The sequence below is a fragment of the Gadus morhua genome, chromosome 3, assembly GCF_902167405.1.
Source record: "Gadus morhua chromosome 3, gadMor3.0, whole genome shotgun sequence".
Taxonomy (NCBI): Eukaryota; Metazoa; Chordata; class Actinopteri; order Gadiformes; family Gadidae; genus Gadus; species Gadus morhua.
In genome coordinates this window covers 20,502,607-20,517,606 of record NC_044050.1, presented here as the reverse complement: position 1 = coordinate 20,517,606, position 15,000 = coordinate 20,502,607, and the positions used below count along the sequence as shown (strand labels likewise).

General features: G+C 49.6%; 1 protein-coding gene across 1 annotated transcript in view; it reads left to right on the top strand.

Moving 5' to 3' along the window:
- LOC115540877 (caskin-1) overlaps positions 1-15,000 on the top strand; it is a 27,067-nt gene that overhangs the window by 7,589 nt on the left and 4,478 nt on the right. The window contains exons 3-20 of the mRNA XM_030352488.1: positions 989-1,086; positions 1,775-1,920; positions 2,110-2,205; positions 2,503-2,624; positions 3,756-3,864; positions 4,230-4,338; positions 4,696-4,790; positions 4,949-5,063; positions 5,865-6,203; positions 6,779-6,877; positions 7,891-8,087; positions 8,912-8,993; positions 9,803-9,873; positions 11,790-11,897; positions 12,491-12,592; positions 13,136-13,274; positions 13,631-14,478; positions 14,897-15,000. The exon at positions 14,897-15,000 is cut by the window's right edge and continues 548 nt beyond it. Of these exons, the coding sequence (XP_030208348.1) occupies positions 989-1,086; positions 1,775-1,920; positions 2,110-2,205; positions 2,503-2,624; positions 3,756-3,864; positions 4,230-4,338; positions 4,696-4,790; positions 4,949-5,063; positions 5,865-6,203; positions 6,779-6,877; positions 7,891-8,087; positions 8,912-8,993; positions 9,803-9,873; positions 11,790-11,897; positions 12,491-12,592; positions 13,136-13,274; positions 13,631-14,478; positions 14,897-15,000 (2,979 nt within the window). The remainder of the gene's footprint in view (positions 1-988; positions 1,087-1,774; positions 1,921-2,109; positions 2,206-2,502; positions 2,625-3,755; positions 3,865-4,229; positions 4,339-4,695; positions 4,791-4,948; positions 5,064-5,864; positions 6,204-6,778; positions 6,878-7,890; positions 8,088-8,911; positions 8,994-9,802; positions 9,874-11,789; positions 11,898-12,490; positions 12,593-13,135; positions 13,275-13,630; positions 14,479-14,896) is intronic.

Here is a 15,000-nt window from a genome sequence, read left to right as displayed (position 1 = left end):
ATCCATCGATTAACATTCTCTCCGAGTGATGCCTCTGTCCAGATGCCCTGCTACAACGGCCGTGCGTAGCACAATCACACTGTGTTCATTAGTAGAACATTGAGTCCCCGCTTTTTTCTCCACACTCGCCCAGGCCCCGAGTGTAAGCCCACAGCTATCTATGCTAGCCTGAGCAGACTGTTCAAGCCAAATGGCTGTGGAGGATTTTCACTGTGCACACGCTCGATTTTCCTTTCCAATTCACTGGCATCCATTGGACGATTTAGTCGTGTGTTATGTTGATGGGGAATCTGATAATTGGATGGAAGTTCTTGTCTAATAACTGATGATTGGCTGATTTCACTCAAGGGGGCAGCCCTGATATTCCTAAGGGAGCTATTAAGCACACACACCAAGATGTGAGGAGTGTGCGCAACGCTCCGGGGTAGAGAGAGATTGCTTATTAATGGAAGTAGGTCATGTGCTCCTCTTTCTCTCTTTCTCTCCCTCCCTCCCTTCAGAGTACTATGGGGCGGAGCTGCTCTACAAACAAAGATTATACACTGATATATTTATGTATTTATAAACTGTGTGTCTGCGTGTGTGTGTGTGTGTGTGTGTGTGTGTGTGTGTGTGTGTGTGTGTGTGTGTGTGTGTGTGTGTGTGTGTGTGTGTGTGTGTGTGTGCGTGCGTGTCTGCGTGTCTGGTGCATTTGTGAATGCATGTGTGTGCGTGTGTATGTGTGTGTGTGTGTGTGTGTGTGTGTGTGTGTGTGTGTGTGTGTGTGTGTGTGTGTGTGTGTGTGTGCGTGTGTGTCTGCATGCATGTGTGCATGCATGTGTGTGTGTGTGTGTGTGTGTGTGTGTGTGTGTGTGTGTGTGCGTGTCGCGTGCATGTTTGCATGCACGTGTCTGTGTGTATGTGTATGCGTGTGTGTGTATGCGTGTGCGGGCGTGCGTTTGCATGTGTGTGTGCGTGTGTGTGCGCGTGCGTGTGTGTGTGTGTGAAGGCTGTCTCCTCTACACCATGCTGCTCTCAGTGGAAACAAGGAGCTGATCTCCCTGCTGGTGGAGGCTCAGGCAGCAGTGGATATGAAGGATAACAAAGGTACACAAGAAAGCACGCCAAATGTCACCACAGAGCTGAAGTTCTATCAGCACAATCTTCTGTCACAGTGGTATAACCCACATTTCCTATACTCCCGTCATCATCATTATGGGCCACTTCCCGCCCAAAATATAAACAGGGAGTAAATATTATTAAAATGCTTTTGCTATAAATATGTCATCCTCATCTTCGCTTCACAAAGCCTGTTGACCGGGTTTTTTTCACGACTTTCCCATCTGGGAAGATTAGTAGCATCTTTCCCCGTCTCATTTCGTAAGGTGTTTACCCAAACTGTAATTCCAAGTTGAACAGTTTAAACGGTTCCATTAATCTCAGCAAACAGCTGAGGTGTTTGCCTGCTGTACTTTTGCGGAATGGAAATGGATGTGTAATTTAAACAATGGAAGCAACTGTAAGCGTACACATTGCTGCATTAATAATGAATAACTCCTTTTAATGAATAACTTATGCATATCGCAGCATGCTATATCTAACCGATGAAGTCATTAGCGATATTGTAGAAGAATGGGTGCATTGAGGAGGTTTTACTCATATACTCATTTTATGAATGAGTATTAAAGAATTTCAATGTGAGCATTCAAAGTTTAAGTCGCATTCCCACTTTGCCCTTAAAGGATAGTACATTGTGCGATAACTGATGCGTGTTTGTGTGTTTGTGTGTGTTCAGGGATGCGTCCTCTACATTATGCTGCCTGGCAGGGAAAGACTGAACCAATGAAAATGCTACTGAAGGCAGGTTCATCTGTCAACGGCCAATCAGACGAAGGGCAGATTCCTCTGCACCTATCAGCTCAGCACGGGCACTATGATGGGGTAATGTCATGTATTTGATCTCAAGTGATTATTATGTTTATTCCGAATGACAATGTAGTAATACAACTATTGTATCTGTGTGCGTGTGCGTGTGTGTGTGTGTGTGTGTGTGTGTGTGTGTGTGTGTGTGTGTGTGTGTGTGTGTGTGTGTGTGTGTGTGTGTGTGTGTGTGTGTGTGTGTGCGTGCAGTCAGAGATGTTGCTTCAACACCAGTCAAATCCGTGTATCTCAGATTCAGCTGGAAAAACACCACTAGATCTCGCCTGTGAATTTGGACGAGTTGGGGTGAGTTCACACCAAGCAATACATGTGTGGCCACACACACACACACACACACAAACACACAAACAACACGGACACATGTGTGAATACACACACACACACATACTCACACACAACACAAACTGTGAAAAAAACACCCGTGTGTGTGCCCACCGACACATACATACACACACAAACACACACGCACACACACAACTTACCATGATGTGTTTGCGTGTGTGTGTGTGTGTGTGTGTGTGTGTGTGTGTGTGTGTGTGTGTGTGTGTGTGTGTGTGTGTGTGTGTGTGTGTGTGTGTCCAGGTCGTGCAGCTCCTGCTCAGCAGTAACATGTGTGCTGCCATGCTGGAGCCAAAACCATCCGACCCCAACGGAGTGTCACCACTCCACCTGGCCGCCAAGAACGGACACATCGACGTCATACGGTCAGACAGCCTGTCTGTCTGACTCCCTGTCTGACTAACTGTCTCTGTCTTGCTACCTGTCTGACTAAATGTCTGTCTGTCTGTCTTACCACCTGTCTGTCTGACTCCCTGTCTGACTAACTGTCTGTGTGTCTTACTACCTGGCTGACTAAATGTCTGTCTGTCTGTCTTACCACCTGTCTGTCTGACTCCCTGTCTGACTAACTGTCTGTGGGTCTTACTACCTGTCTTTCTGTCTGTTTGAGGAACTGACTCTTTTACTACATGTCTGTCTGACTACCTGCCTGACTAACTGTCTGTCTTGTCTGACTACCTGTCTTTCTCTCTGTCTGTGGACCTGTCTCTCTTATTACGTGTCTGTCTGACTACCTGTCTTACTAACTGTCTGTCTGTCTGTTTGTCCATCTTACTACCTGTTTGTCCGCCCTACTACCTGTCTCACTACCTGTCTTCCTGTCTGCCTGTCTTACTCGCTGTCAGTTGATCTTACGTTTTACTACCCATGATACCCGTCAGACTGTGTGACTCCCTTTTATCTAACTGTCGCTCTGTCTTACCCCCAGTCTGTCTGCCTTACAATTACTCTCTCTAAGTATCTGTCTGTCTCTGCCCAACGAGTGGTTAAAGGTGTGTGACTGTGTTCTAACCAGCCTGCCCATCTGTCTGACTCTTGCTGCTACTTTGGCCGACTCTTTGACTCAGTGTGTTTAATACGATATAGACACCCATGGTGGCTTAGGGTCCGATATATATATACTTTAGCCTTCACTCTAGGTCAGATATTGTAATCTTAGCATGTGTTTTAATCTTAAATAGATTTAAACTCCCCTAGTGGCATCAATCCCATTTACATTTGTGTGTGTGTGTGTGTGTGTGTGCTTGCACATGTGCCTGCTTGCGTGAGTGCGTGTGTGTGTGTGTGTGTGTGTGTGTGTGTGTGTGTGTGTGTGTGTGTGTGTGTGTGTGTGTGTGTGTGTGTGTGTGTGTGTGTGTGTGCTTGTGTGTGTGCGTGTGCGTGCCTGCCTGCATGTGTGTGAGCATGCATGCATGCATGCATGTGTGTGTGTGTGTGTGTGTGTGTGTGTGTGGGTGTGGGTGTGGGTGTGGGTGTGGGTGTGTGTGTGTGTGCAGGCTGCTGATCCAAGCTGGTATAGATATCAACAGGCAATCAGAGTCTGGCACAGCACTGCACCAGGCTGCCCTCTGTGGGAAGACAGAGGTAGTACGCCTGCTGCTGGACGTAAGTGTCGACCAATCTATCCTATATATGGTCAACATCTGTCCTACATCTACCTATCTATCCATCAATCTATTTATTACTCTGTCTGCCTGTCTGTGCATCCACCCACATGTCTGCCTGTCTGTATGTGTTCTACTAAAAGCATCCATAAGTGTGTTGTGTGTTGAAGTGGGTGTGTACTATCTGTTGAGGTGTATGTGAACTCTGGGCAGGTGTGTGTGTGTGTGTGTGTGTGTGTGTGTGTGTGTGTGTGTGTGTGTGTGTGTGTGTGTGTGTGTGTGTGTGTGTGTGTGTGTGTGCGTGTGTGCGTGTGCGTGTGTGTGTGTGTGTGCTCTGTATTGAGGTGTGTGTGTCCTGCCTTGCAGAGTGGCATCAGTGCGGGTGTGAGGAACACACTGTGTCAGACGGCCCTGGACATCGTCAACCAGTTTACCACCACACAGGCCAGCCGCGAGATCAAGCAACTGCTGAGGGGTGAGCCCCGAAGACACACACACACACACACACACACACACACACACACACACACACACACACACACACACACACACACACACACATACACACACATACACACACACACAGGGCTGAGACACGTGCCCCTCTAAAGGTCTCTCAAGGGGATCGGTTTATAAGTTCAAGCTCATCCGATTCCCTCGCTATGTGTATGTTGCTATAGTTATTTATCCCCGGCTTGCTGTGTGTGTGTGTGTGTGTGTGTGTGTGTGTGTGTGTGTGTGTGTGTGTGTGTGTGTGTGTGTGTGTGTGTGTGTGTGTGTGTGTGTGTGTGTGTGTGTGTGTGTTGTTTTTGTTTACCTGCGGTTCCGGCAGATGCTTCCGCAGCCATGCAGGTGCGGGCGCTAAAGGATTACTGCAACAACTATGACCTCACCAGCCTCAACGTCAAAGCTGGGGACATCATCACGGTGAATAAACATAATGATATCATAGTATGCTGACATTAACACCCTGTCCCTGGCCTAGTGCTTATCATTAAAGAGATGTATTCTACGTTGAAGAGAATCTATCCCCCGAAAAATATTCCATGTAAGGGTTGATTTAGCCTTCTGTCGCGTTTGTGCAGGTCTTGGAACAGCACTCTGATGGCCGATGGAAGGGCTGTATCCATGACAACCGGACAGGAAATGACAGAGTGGGTTACTTCCCCTCCAACATGGTGGAGATCATCAAGCGGGCAGGTGACTGCCCACATCGTGTGTCTGCAGCTGTCTGTGTCTGTGTGGTGTGTGTGTGTGTGTGTCTGAGAGTGTGTCTGTGTGTATATCCGTATTTGTCTATGAGAGAGTGTGAGTGTTGTGTGTGTATGTATGTTTGTGTGTTTGTGATTGTGTTTGTGGGTGTGTGTGTGTGTGTGTGTGTGTGTTAGGGTGTGTGTGTGTGTGTGTGTGTGTGTGTGTGCTAGTATGTGTGTGTTTGCGCGTGTGTGTGTGTGTGCGTTGCCTGCGTAAATGCGTGTGTTTGTGTGTGCGCGTGGTCAGCAGTGTTTTTCTGTAGCTTCAGCCAGTCATTAGATGGGATGGCTGGCGTCATCAGTCTCTCTAGGAAGCCCATTTGTCTTCCCCCCCAAGCCCCCATCTTCAAACACAGCTTCCCTGAGGGACTGTCAATACTGTCTCCCATTCTCTCTCTTGCCCACTCGTTCTGGCCTCGTACGCCCTCCCCCAGCGGCCCCCAACAACGCTGATGCACGCTGTCCTCAATCACCTCATCTGCATGTTCCACACTGTACCGCTTGTGCTCATTTTCTCCCTTGCTTTACGGATACAGTAAGAGTTGTATAGATGTTGATATCTTTATATATAGTATTATATATTCCCCGTGGATATATGGACGCGATCACTCTCATCATTTAGGTTCAGATTTCTCGACTCATTCTCTTTTCCACCTTTGTTGATGTACTATTTGTGTTGTTTTGAGTTGACTGCTGATGAGTTACTGTGTTGTGTTTTGCACCTCCCTCCCCCTGGCATCCCGGCCAGGCCACGCCCCCTCCCAGCACTGCCACACCCTCCTGCTCCGCAGGCCCAACCCCTTTCCCCTCGCCTCCGTCAACGGACAGTCACACCCCCCCTCCCAGCTCCTCCCCCTGCACCTCCCCCTCCCCCCTCCCCCCCGCCCCGGCGCTCAGTCCCTGCCCCTCTTCTCCTCCTTTGGGTATGTTCCGCTTCCGCTCTCGCCTCCTTCTCTCTCCACCTCTCCACCACCTCCTCCTCCTCCTCCTCCTCCACCTCCTCCTCCTCCTCCACCTCCTCCTCCTCCTCCTCCTCCTCTCTCCACTCCTCCTCTGTACACCTCTCAGGAGCAGCAGAGTCAGACAGGTACATAACTAGTAGTGGTCACTCTTAGCCTCAACTTTGTAAGTTTCTTTTTTTAATCGTCGTCTTTGATAACGCCAGATTTGATAGCGACAGACTTTGGGAGGTAGACAAGGTGGGCAAGACAGTAGGTTGTGTGTTAAGGTTTGTGAACCCGTGCACTTGGAGGTGTGTGGATGGGTGTGAGGAATTTGAGTTTTGCAGTATACTGCCCGTGCACTTGCATGAACACATCAGTGGAAACTGCTTTTAATCAAAATAGCATGCAAGCAAGTTAAATCTGGTGAATTTTTTTCATGCATATTTGATGTACCATTTCATAGCTGTTTCACATTTGGTAACAATCTCGAAAGTTCATTGACAATTTGTCCATGTGATTATGTGTGTGTGTGCGTGCATGTGCGTACATGTGTGTGCGTTTGTGTGTTTGTGCGTGCCTGCGGTTGAATATGTGTGCTTCCATTTATGTGTGTGCTGTGGGTGTGTGTCTGTATGTGTGTGTGTGTGTGTGTGTGTCTGTGCGTGCCGTGTGTGTGTGTGTGTGTGTGTGTGTTTGTGCATGTGTGTGTGTTTGTTAGGTTCGAGGACTGCAGAGCCCAGTCCCCAGGGCTCCCCCACCCTCTGCCAGCAGGGCAGCACCAGCGAGGACATCTGGGTGCTGCGTAAGCCTCTCGCAGGTAACCTCTCCGGTGGACGCCCGCGGTCACATCCACGTACGGGAATGACTCTGTTATCGATTGCCTTGTTCCTAAAGTCCTTACGGAGGGAGGTCAATTGATTCGGAGTGTAATTTGCCGCATTGTAGAACTCGTGAAGTGCAGACGTTAATGATTTTCGGGGTCCTTCTCACATTACAGGTCCCGTCAGGGGGGTTTAGGGTATAATTGTACTAATTTAAGAAATGAACTGATAAAACCGGAAATGCGGAACGTGAACAGAAAACGAGCAACAGCAAATAGCATTGAAGGCGATCCTGCAAGCACAGAGTCCCATTTGTTTTTCTTTTTCAGTGTTTGAACTGATCCACAGTCAAGAGAATGGATGTTAGAGCCATTGCCTGCAATGGCTGCAATGGTCGGATTCTGGGCTTTGGGGGAGGGGTCAACACAAGATTGACTTCCCTTCACACCAGCGCATTGTCGTTGGAACACATCCATTTGGGCAGGTCCACACACGTTCGGCTAAGTCGTCGACACAGCTTGCGACCTGGCGGTGTGTCTTTTCATCCCTGTCCAAGAAACAGAAGCTTTTTCCATAACGATATCTTGCCCACTCCTCCATTGTATTACACAATCTATACAACTGTCTCGCCGTATACCATGAGCCGAACAGAGGAAAAGCCAGCTCAATGCGTCACATTATCTGGGTCTCCAATCATAACCACTGAGCTGGCTTTCATTACAACGAACAATACAAACGCCTGCTTCACAATGATGTCCCCGGAGAGGAGCTGCAGCAGCAGACCTAATCTAAATACCAGGGCGACAAAAGACTTAGATGCCTCGCATACAATTCAGGGCCCTGGGGATCTGATGGCGTTGTTTGTTTTTTTCATTTTAAGATTTATCTTTGCCATTTTATGCTTTATTATAGAGTGAGGCGCCCCCTGATGGCGGTGGTGTGTGTGTGTGTGTGTGTGTGTGTGTGTGTGTGTGTGTGTGTGTGTGTGTGTGTGTGTGTGTTTCGGTAGGCGGGGACCGGAGCGGCAGCGTGGGCAGCCTGGGCAGCGTGGGCAGCGTGCGGTCCACCGGCAGCCTGCAGGGCAGCGGGAACACCCACGTCCTGAACACGCCCGCGCCCAGTCCGCAGACCGCCACGCCCCCGCCGGGGGTCAACCCCCACGGCCTCAACGTCCCCGGCCTGCACGCCCAGTCGGAAGGCGTCAAGGTGAGGGAGGGGGGGGGGGGGGTCTCCATCTCCATCTTCTTCTTTAACCTTTACTTCGCCTTGAGGGACCGTGGAGGAAGATGTCTCAAAGCTAGTCAATAAAATGCTGTTTGAATGCCGAAAAACAACACATGAATAGAAAAATGCATTAAAAACTCTTCGCCTGAAGCTACGGTAATAGGTGATAATAAGTAAGTCTAGGAGCCATATGTTCATATAGGGCTGCTAACAATGCGTGCTATCCCGTTGCGATCAGTGCAGGATAATAATGATAGTAATAATAAGGAATTCTATCCTTTTCTGGAAGCAACAGCAATCCATCGCTGAGAGCAGCACTGACAACATTGTGGTTAATACTAGGGTGTTTATGCGGCCGACTGGAATATAGTAGCCGCTCTCCTGCGATGTAAAAACGAGGAGCGTTCACATGATAGCTTGTTGGGTTTGTCTGTTTTCATTACCCTTCACTTCCAGCCTACAGTACAACCTAGCAGTTTATGTGAAACGACAGGGTCACATAACATTGAGACTGAGGAGACCAAACGACATGAACACACAAAGAAGAATCTTCATCAAACTCTCAAGGGTTTCGTTTGCAGGAATATGTGTGTAATAAAAGTGTATGTGTTGTACGTATTGTGTGTGTGTGTGTGTGTGTGTGTGTGTGTGTGTGTGTGTGTGTGTGTGTGTGTGTGTGTGTGTGTGTGTGTGTGTGTGTGTGTGTGTGTGTGTGTGTGTGTGTGTGTGTGCGTGCGTGCGTGCGTGCGTGCGTGTGTGTGTGTGTGTGTGTGCGTCTGTGTGCGTCTGGGTGCGTCTGTGTTTAGCTCCTGGCTACTGTGTTGGCTCAGTCAGTGAAGGCTAAAGAACATCTCATGGAGCAATCCCAATCTGTGGAGCAGTCAGCAGGTACAAGCATAAATGCAGTAGCGCCTCATTTGTGATTGATAAGTGTATTTCTACAGTGTCAGTGTATACGGTGTTCAATTGAAACTTTAACATACACTTTTTTTCTTGCTACAGTTGACTATTAATAGTGTTAGCCTACGGGCACACAGATCCCTGTGTCCAACCACGTGATTGGTCAAAACTAACACGGAGCGAAAGAAAGCAAAACTCCCCGCTCCCCCCCATTTTGAATCTTAAATCTGACTTGGAACACTATTCTCCCTGTGAAGCTGCTCAATAGGCACTTATCATTAGCAACAGTATTTATCACAGCGCTGCTGGTGAAGTGCATCCATGCTCATTCAACCTCCCCTGGTTGAGGATCAATTAAACTGATCGAATGTTATTTGAATGCTAATTATGGGAATGGTTTCTGTTCATAATAGACGTTAAGCAATACACACTCACACTCGTTAAATGTTAGTAGTATAATCTACACTATCAATTTTAGTAATCTTTTGCTGCAATCAAAACATTTATTGAGCAATAAAAAGACCTTATGGTCGATCTTTTATGGTGGTAGACAAGGTCAGGTACAGATTGCAACAAATGTGCAACCCCTCCACTGTACTTTTATTTTACTATAAAAGGGAATATTTTATATTGTCCTTTAAAAAACTGAACACGCATTATTGAACGTCTGCTCTAACTGTTGCCCTCTTTCTATCTTGCTCACACACACACACACACACACACACACACACGCACGCACGCACGCACACACACACACACACACACACACACACACACTCTTCTCTCTCCCCCCTCAGGGTCCACAGCCAGCTGCCAAGTGCATGAACAGCGATCGTTTGAGCGGAAAGCGGAGGAGGAGGATGGGAAAGTGAGTTTGGGATTCCCCTCCAAGCCCCTCCATGGCTCCCCTGTTTCCGTTCCCGTTACACAAGCATTCTGGGGGTCTTTATGTTTGAGGGGGGAGGGGGGGGGGGTCCGTCGGTGTGTCCATGACATCCTCTCACTCTCCTCAGAGGACTGGCATGTCATCGCAGGCTGTGTGTGTGTGTGTGTGTGTTACCATAGAGGCCACAGAGCAGAGCCACAGACAGGTGGAGGTATCGGTCGCTGTCTACCTAGCTCCCTCCACAGAGCCCCCCCCGCCCGCCCCTGGCCCTGGCCGTAGCATACCCCAGACTCAGGGGTCACCAACCTTTTCGAACCTGAGAGCTACTTCATGGGCACTGAGTCATACGAAGGGCACCCAGTTCTATACAGTCCCCCGAAATAACACATTTGCTCAGTTTGCCTTTAGTTATATATTACTATTAATGATTAATGATACTCCTCTATGTGAAGACATGTTAATTAAGTCATGTTAATGATTTCTCACAATAATTATCAACAATGACTTAAAAATGGTGGGAAAGAGTTCAAGAATGAGTAGTGCTATCTTTAGACCAGGCCTGCGGGCGCCTCATGTGGTCCTTGCGGGCGCCCTGGTGCCCGCGGGCACTCTGTTGGTGACCCCTGCCCCAGAGGCACCAGCGAGACCGCACCTCTCTGTGTGTGTCCCTGGACCACGGTGCTTACATGTGCCTTCTGAGCACCATGTGTATGGTCATGAGTGGTCATTCCCCGTGTGAGGCTACTCACTGCGTTGTAAGAGCACCCTCCCTGGGCTATAGCACTGCAAAACAGAAGTGCTGGGCTGTTCTGATGACGTTTGTTGTCGTTGCTATCTAGGTGATCTCAGGACTGTATTTTGAACCGTCATCCTAAAGGTCCCTTGGAGTTATTCAAATGCATGGCCGGTGTTTGTTTAGCCCTTTGGCCTATCTCTGGAAATAAAAACTGTTACGGGCTTCTGCAAGAATTTCTGTCGAAAGGAAGTTGCTGTTCACTGTGAGCTATGCTCCCATTGTTCGGAGACATCGTGTATGATGGCAAAACAGGGCTCTACTGTTTCAACAGCTGTCTTCTAGAAGGAACCAGTTGTTGTTTGTTCTGTTTTGTGTGGTTGAAACAGGAACTAGTGTTCCATCCTTTCTGTGGTAGAACCAGGATATATCGTTCCATGTCTGGTACAATCAGGGGGTGCTTAATGTTCACCGATGTCGAACTCTGTTGTCTGCAGTAGAACCAGGTAGTGTTCTATGTTCTGTGCTCGTAGAACCAGGTACTAGTGTTCTATGTTCTGTGCTCGTAGAACCAGGTACTAGTGTTCTATTTTGTCTGCTGTCGAACCAGGTAGTAGTGTTCTATGTTCTGTGCTGTAGAACCATTTATCTGTTATCTACCTGAGATCTATGTTTTAGTAGCATGAAGTTTTGTTCTATTCCCTGTGGTGTAGAACCAGGTAGTAATGGTCTACGTACTGCACTCTAGAACCAGGTAGTAGTGTTCTATTTCCTGTCCTGAAGAACCAGGTAGTAACGTTTTACGTACTGCACTCTAGAACCAGGTAGTAGCGGTTTATTTCCTGTGCTGAAGAACCAGGTAGTAACGTTTTACGTCCTGTAGAACAAGGTGGTAGTGTTGTATTTCCTGTGCGTTCGAACCAGGTAGTAACGTTCTACGTCCTGTGCTCTAGAACCAGACGGTTCTGTTGTATTTTCTGTGCGTTAGAACCAGGTAGTAACGTTCTACGTCCTGTGCTCTAGAACCAGACGGTTCTGTTGTGCTTCCTGTGCTGTAGAACCAGGTAGTAATGTTCTACTTCCGTTGTACGTTAGAACCAGGTAGTAATGTTCTACGTCCTGTGCTCTTGAACCAGATAGTAGTGTTCTGTGTTCTGTGTTGTAGAAGGAGGCGGTAGTGGCATGGCTGGGTGAGTTTCAGCTGCAGTTCTACACGACCCACTTCCTCACCGCCGGATACGATCTAGACACCGTTAGCCGCATGACCCCTGAGGTAAGGTCACGCCCACTGATACCTCCTGCCCCGCCCCCTGTCCCTTGTCTGTCAAGGCTCCGCCCAGCAAGCCCAGCTGTCCAATCAGCTTCGCCCCCCTGACCTGGATGATGTCATCATGACCCTCCTGTCTCTTGTCCCATGAACCCCGGTGTGAGTCCTGTGCCTCAAGCAGCCATGTGTCCCCTCCTGTCCTATCTTCATACACATCGCTACGCCCAAACATGGCCGTTTGTCTTCCACCATGTTGAAAATATGAATGCGTCTCCTTGTTGGTCTTGTTTTGATGTGTGTGTCAGTGTGTGTGTGTCAGTGTATTTTGCATATCTGTGCATGTGCATGTGCACTGCATGTGTGTGTGTGTGTGTGTGTGTGTGTGTGTGTGTGTGTTTTTGTGTCTGTGTCGGTGCATAATTCCTTTGTGCGTCTGTGTAAACTTCCTTTGTGCTGGGGGGCACACACATAACTTAAACTTTACTCAAACATGAACAGATCCCATGGACTGTGCATTACAGAGTCAGTATTCTGCTGAAGGAAACCTACTCGGGTGTGGTGAGGTGATTTAACGTCAAGGAGTGTGTGTTGCGTTGAAGGACTTGACAGCCATCGGGGTGATGAAACCTGGACATCGTAAGAAGCTGGGCTCAGAGATCAGCAAGCTTCCCTCTACAGGGTGGCTACCAGACCACAAGCCTGTAAGTCTCCTGGCTATTCACACATTCACTTGTTCACTTTATTTATCGACCTCTTTGTTTACCATTAGTGTAATCACATATTCATGTTCACTTTAAGGCTCAGGAGTTAGAGCTAGTTATTCCCGGCTCGAGCTAGTTATTCCGAGCGTCAGTCGTCCCTGAGCAAGACACCTAACCCTGCTATAATTGCATATTAGCATATTCACCTATTTATTTCAGTAACATTTGGCTACTATTAACGGGCTGACCTTTTCAACTACATGTGTGTTTTTGTATTTGTGTTTGTGGGTGTGGGTGTGTGTTGGTATATGTGTCTGTGCGTGCATGTGTGTTAATGTGTACGTTTGTTCATGTGCAGCTTTGTTTGTGTGTGTATATGTGTGTGTGTGTGTCTGTGTATGTGCGTGTGTGTGCGTGCATGCGTGCGTTGGTCTACTGAAGTATTGATGTAGAATCTTTTATTTACCATTTATCTATTAACTTGCTGACCGATTCACCTATGGATGTGTGCGTGTGTGTGTGCGCGTGTGTGTGTGTGTGTAGGCGAATCTGGCAGAGTGGCTGTCTCATCTGGGCCTCAGTCAGTACTACCAGGTGCTGGTGCAGAACGGATATGAGAACATCGATTTTGTCTCTGACATCAGCCTTGAAGACCTGCAAGAGATCGGCATCAGCAAGCTGGGTGAGACACAGCCACCTCCAGACATTTCTCCTGCACCAGACACAGAAGAAAAGAGAGATGTAGAGAGGAGATTGAAAGTGTATGATGATGACAAAGCCAAATTGCATATCCCACAATAAATGGGAGCTCCTTCTCTGAAGTGCAATGTGTGATTTGATGATGAATTGTAATGTGCTTATTTCAATCTTTTGTAAGTAAGTGTTGTTATTCCCGCCCACGTTCGAGTGCTTCCCTCCGGGGATGTTTCATGTTTTTGCCAAACCGCTATAAAAAGAATATCAGTCTTAAAGACAGAACAACAACAATACAAACAGCGTCTAAGTGCTGGTTCCCCTGATCTGCTCCCCGCCCCCCAGGGCACCAGAAGAAGCTGATGCTGGGGGTCCGGAGGCTGAAGGAGCTGCAGAGAGGGGAGCGGGGGTCCGACCCCGCCCTGACCCCTCCCTCCAGCCCGGGGGGGGGCAACGGCGTCGGCGCCCGGGAGCCCCGGGACGCCGACCCCAACCCCCTGGCCAAGACCCGGCCCGGCCACGCCGTCCCCCACGCACACACGCCCCCCCGCACGCCCACCCCCACGCCGCCCCAGACCCCCACCCATGTGCGCGGCCAGCACGCCTCGCCCCGCGCCCGGCCCCGCCCGGCCCCCCACGCCGCCGCTGCCGCCGGCGCGGGCCTGGACGGCGCGGGGGTCCCGATGCTGCGCCTGCCCAGCGCGGAGGAGGAGCGACGGAGAACCAACAGCCTGATTGGCGGCGGCGGAGGCTCCTCCTCCTCAGCGGACTCCGACTCCGCCCCCAGGTACGCCACGGTGTGCCGCAGCAGCTCGGACCTCAGCGAGCCCGCCGCCAACGACGTCAGCGTCAACCGCAGCCAGTCCTCCGTCACCCTGCGGCCGCGGCGGAAGGGCCGGCCCCCGACCCCGCCCAAGAGGTCCTGCTCCTCCATCACCGGGGGCGACGGGGAGGGGGACGGCCGGGGCCACCACGGGGACGGGCTCCTGGGACCCCCCAGCTACCGGGAGAGACGGGCCAGCGACTGTGGGAGCCTGGGGTCCGCCCTGAGGGCCCAGGGGTCCGGGGGCCTGGAGAGGTCCGAGGGCCCCTCCGGCAGTGTGCGCAGCCTGGCCGCCATGTTGGAGTCGTCCATCGGGGGCGGGGCCAAAACCCTGCCCAGGACCATGGGAGGCAGTAGCAGCTACCTACAGGTGCTGCTATTTGTTTATGTAACGTAAAAACCAGCTCACTCCTTTAGCTTCTATAGCTTTACCTTCATTGCATTCTTTATGAGAAAACAATTTGGGGTAATTATTTATCCCTTATTCACTCTTTTCCTCTACTTTCGACTCTTGGGCTGCCTTAACTGAATATCCTCAGACTGGGATAAATGAAGTTCTTCTCATGTACTCATGTCTTGCCCCAAAGGGACAGTATTTCAGAATTAGGGTTTTTCTGTTGTTTACCTGTCGGTTGTTTCCCTGTCGGTTGTTTACCTGTCGGTGGTTTACCTGTCGGTGGTTTACCTGTCTGTTGTTTACCTGTCGGTGGTTTACCTGTCGGTGGTTTACCTGTCTGTTGTTTACCTGTCTGTTGTTTACCTGACGGTTGTTTACCTGCGTTCCCCAGGCGAGCCCCCCCGTACTCCGCCGCCAAACCAACGCCGGCGGCCTGGGGTCCGAGGAGGACGACCTCATCAGCCGGCGCCGGACCATCAGCGGACCGATCGAGGG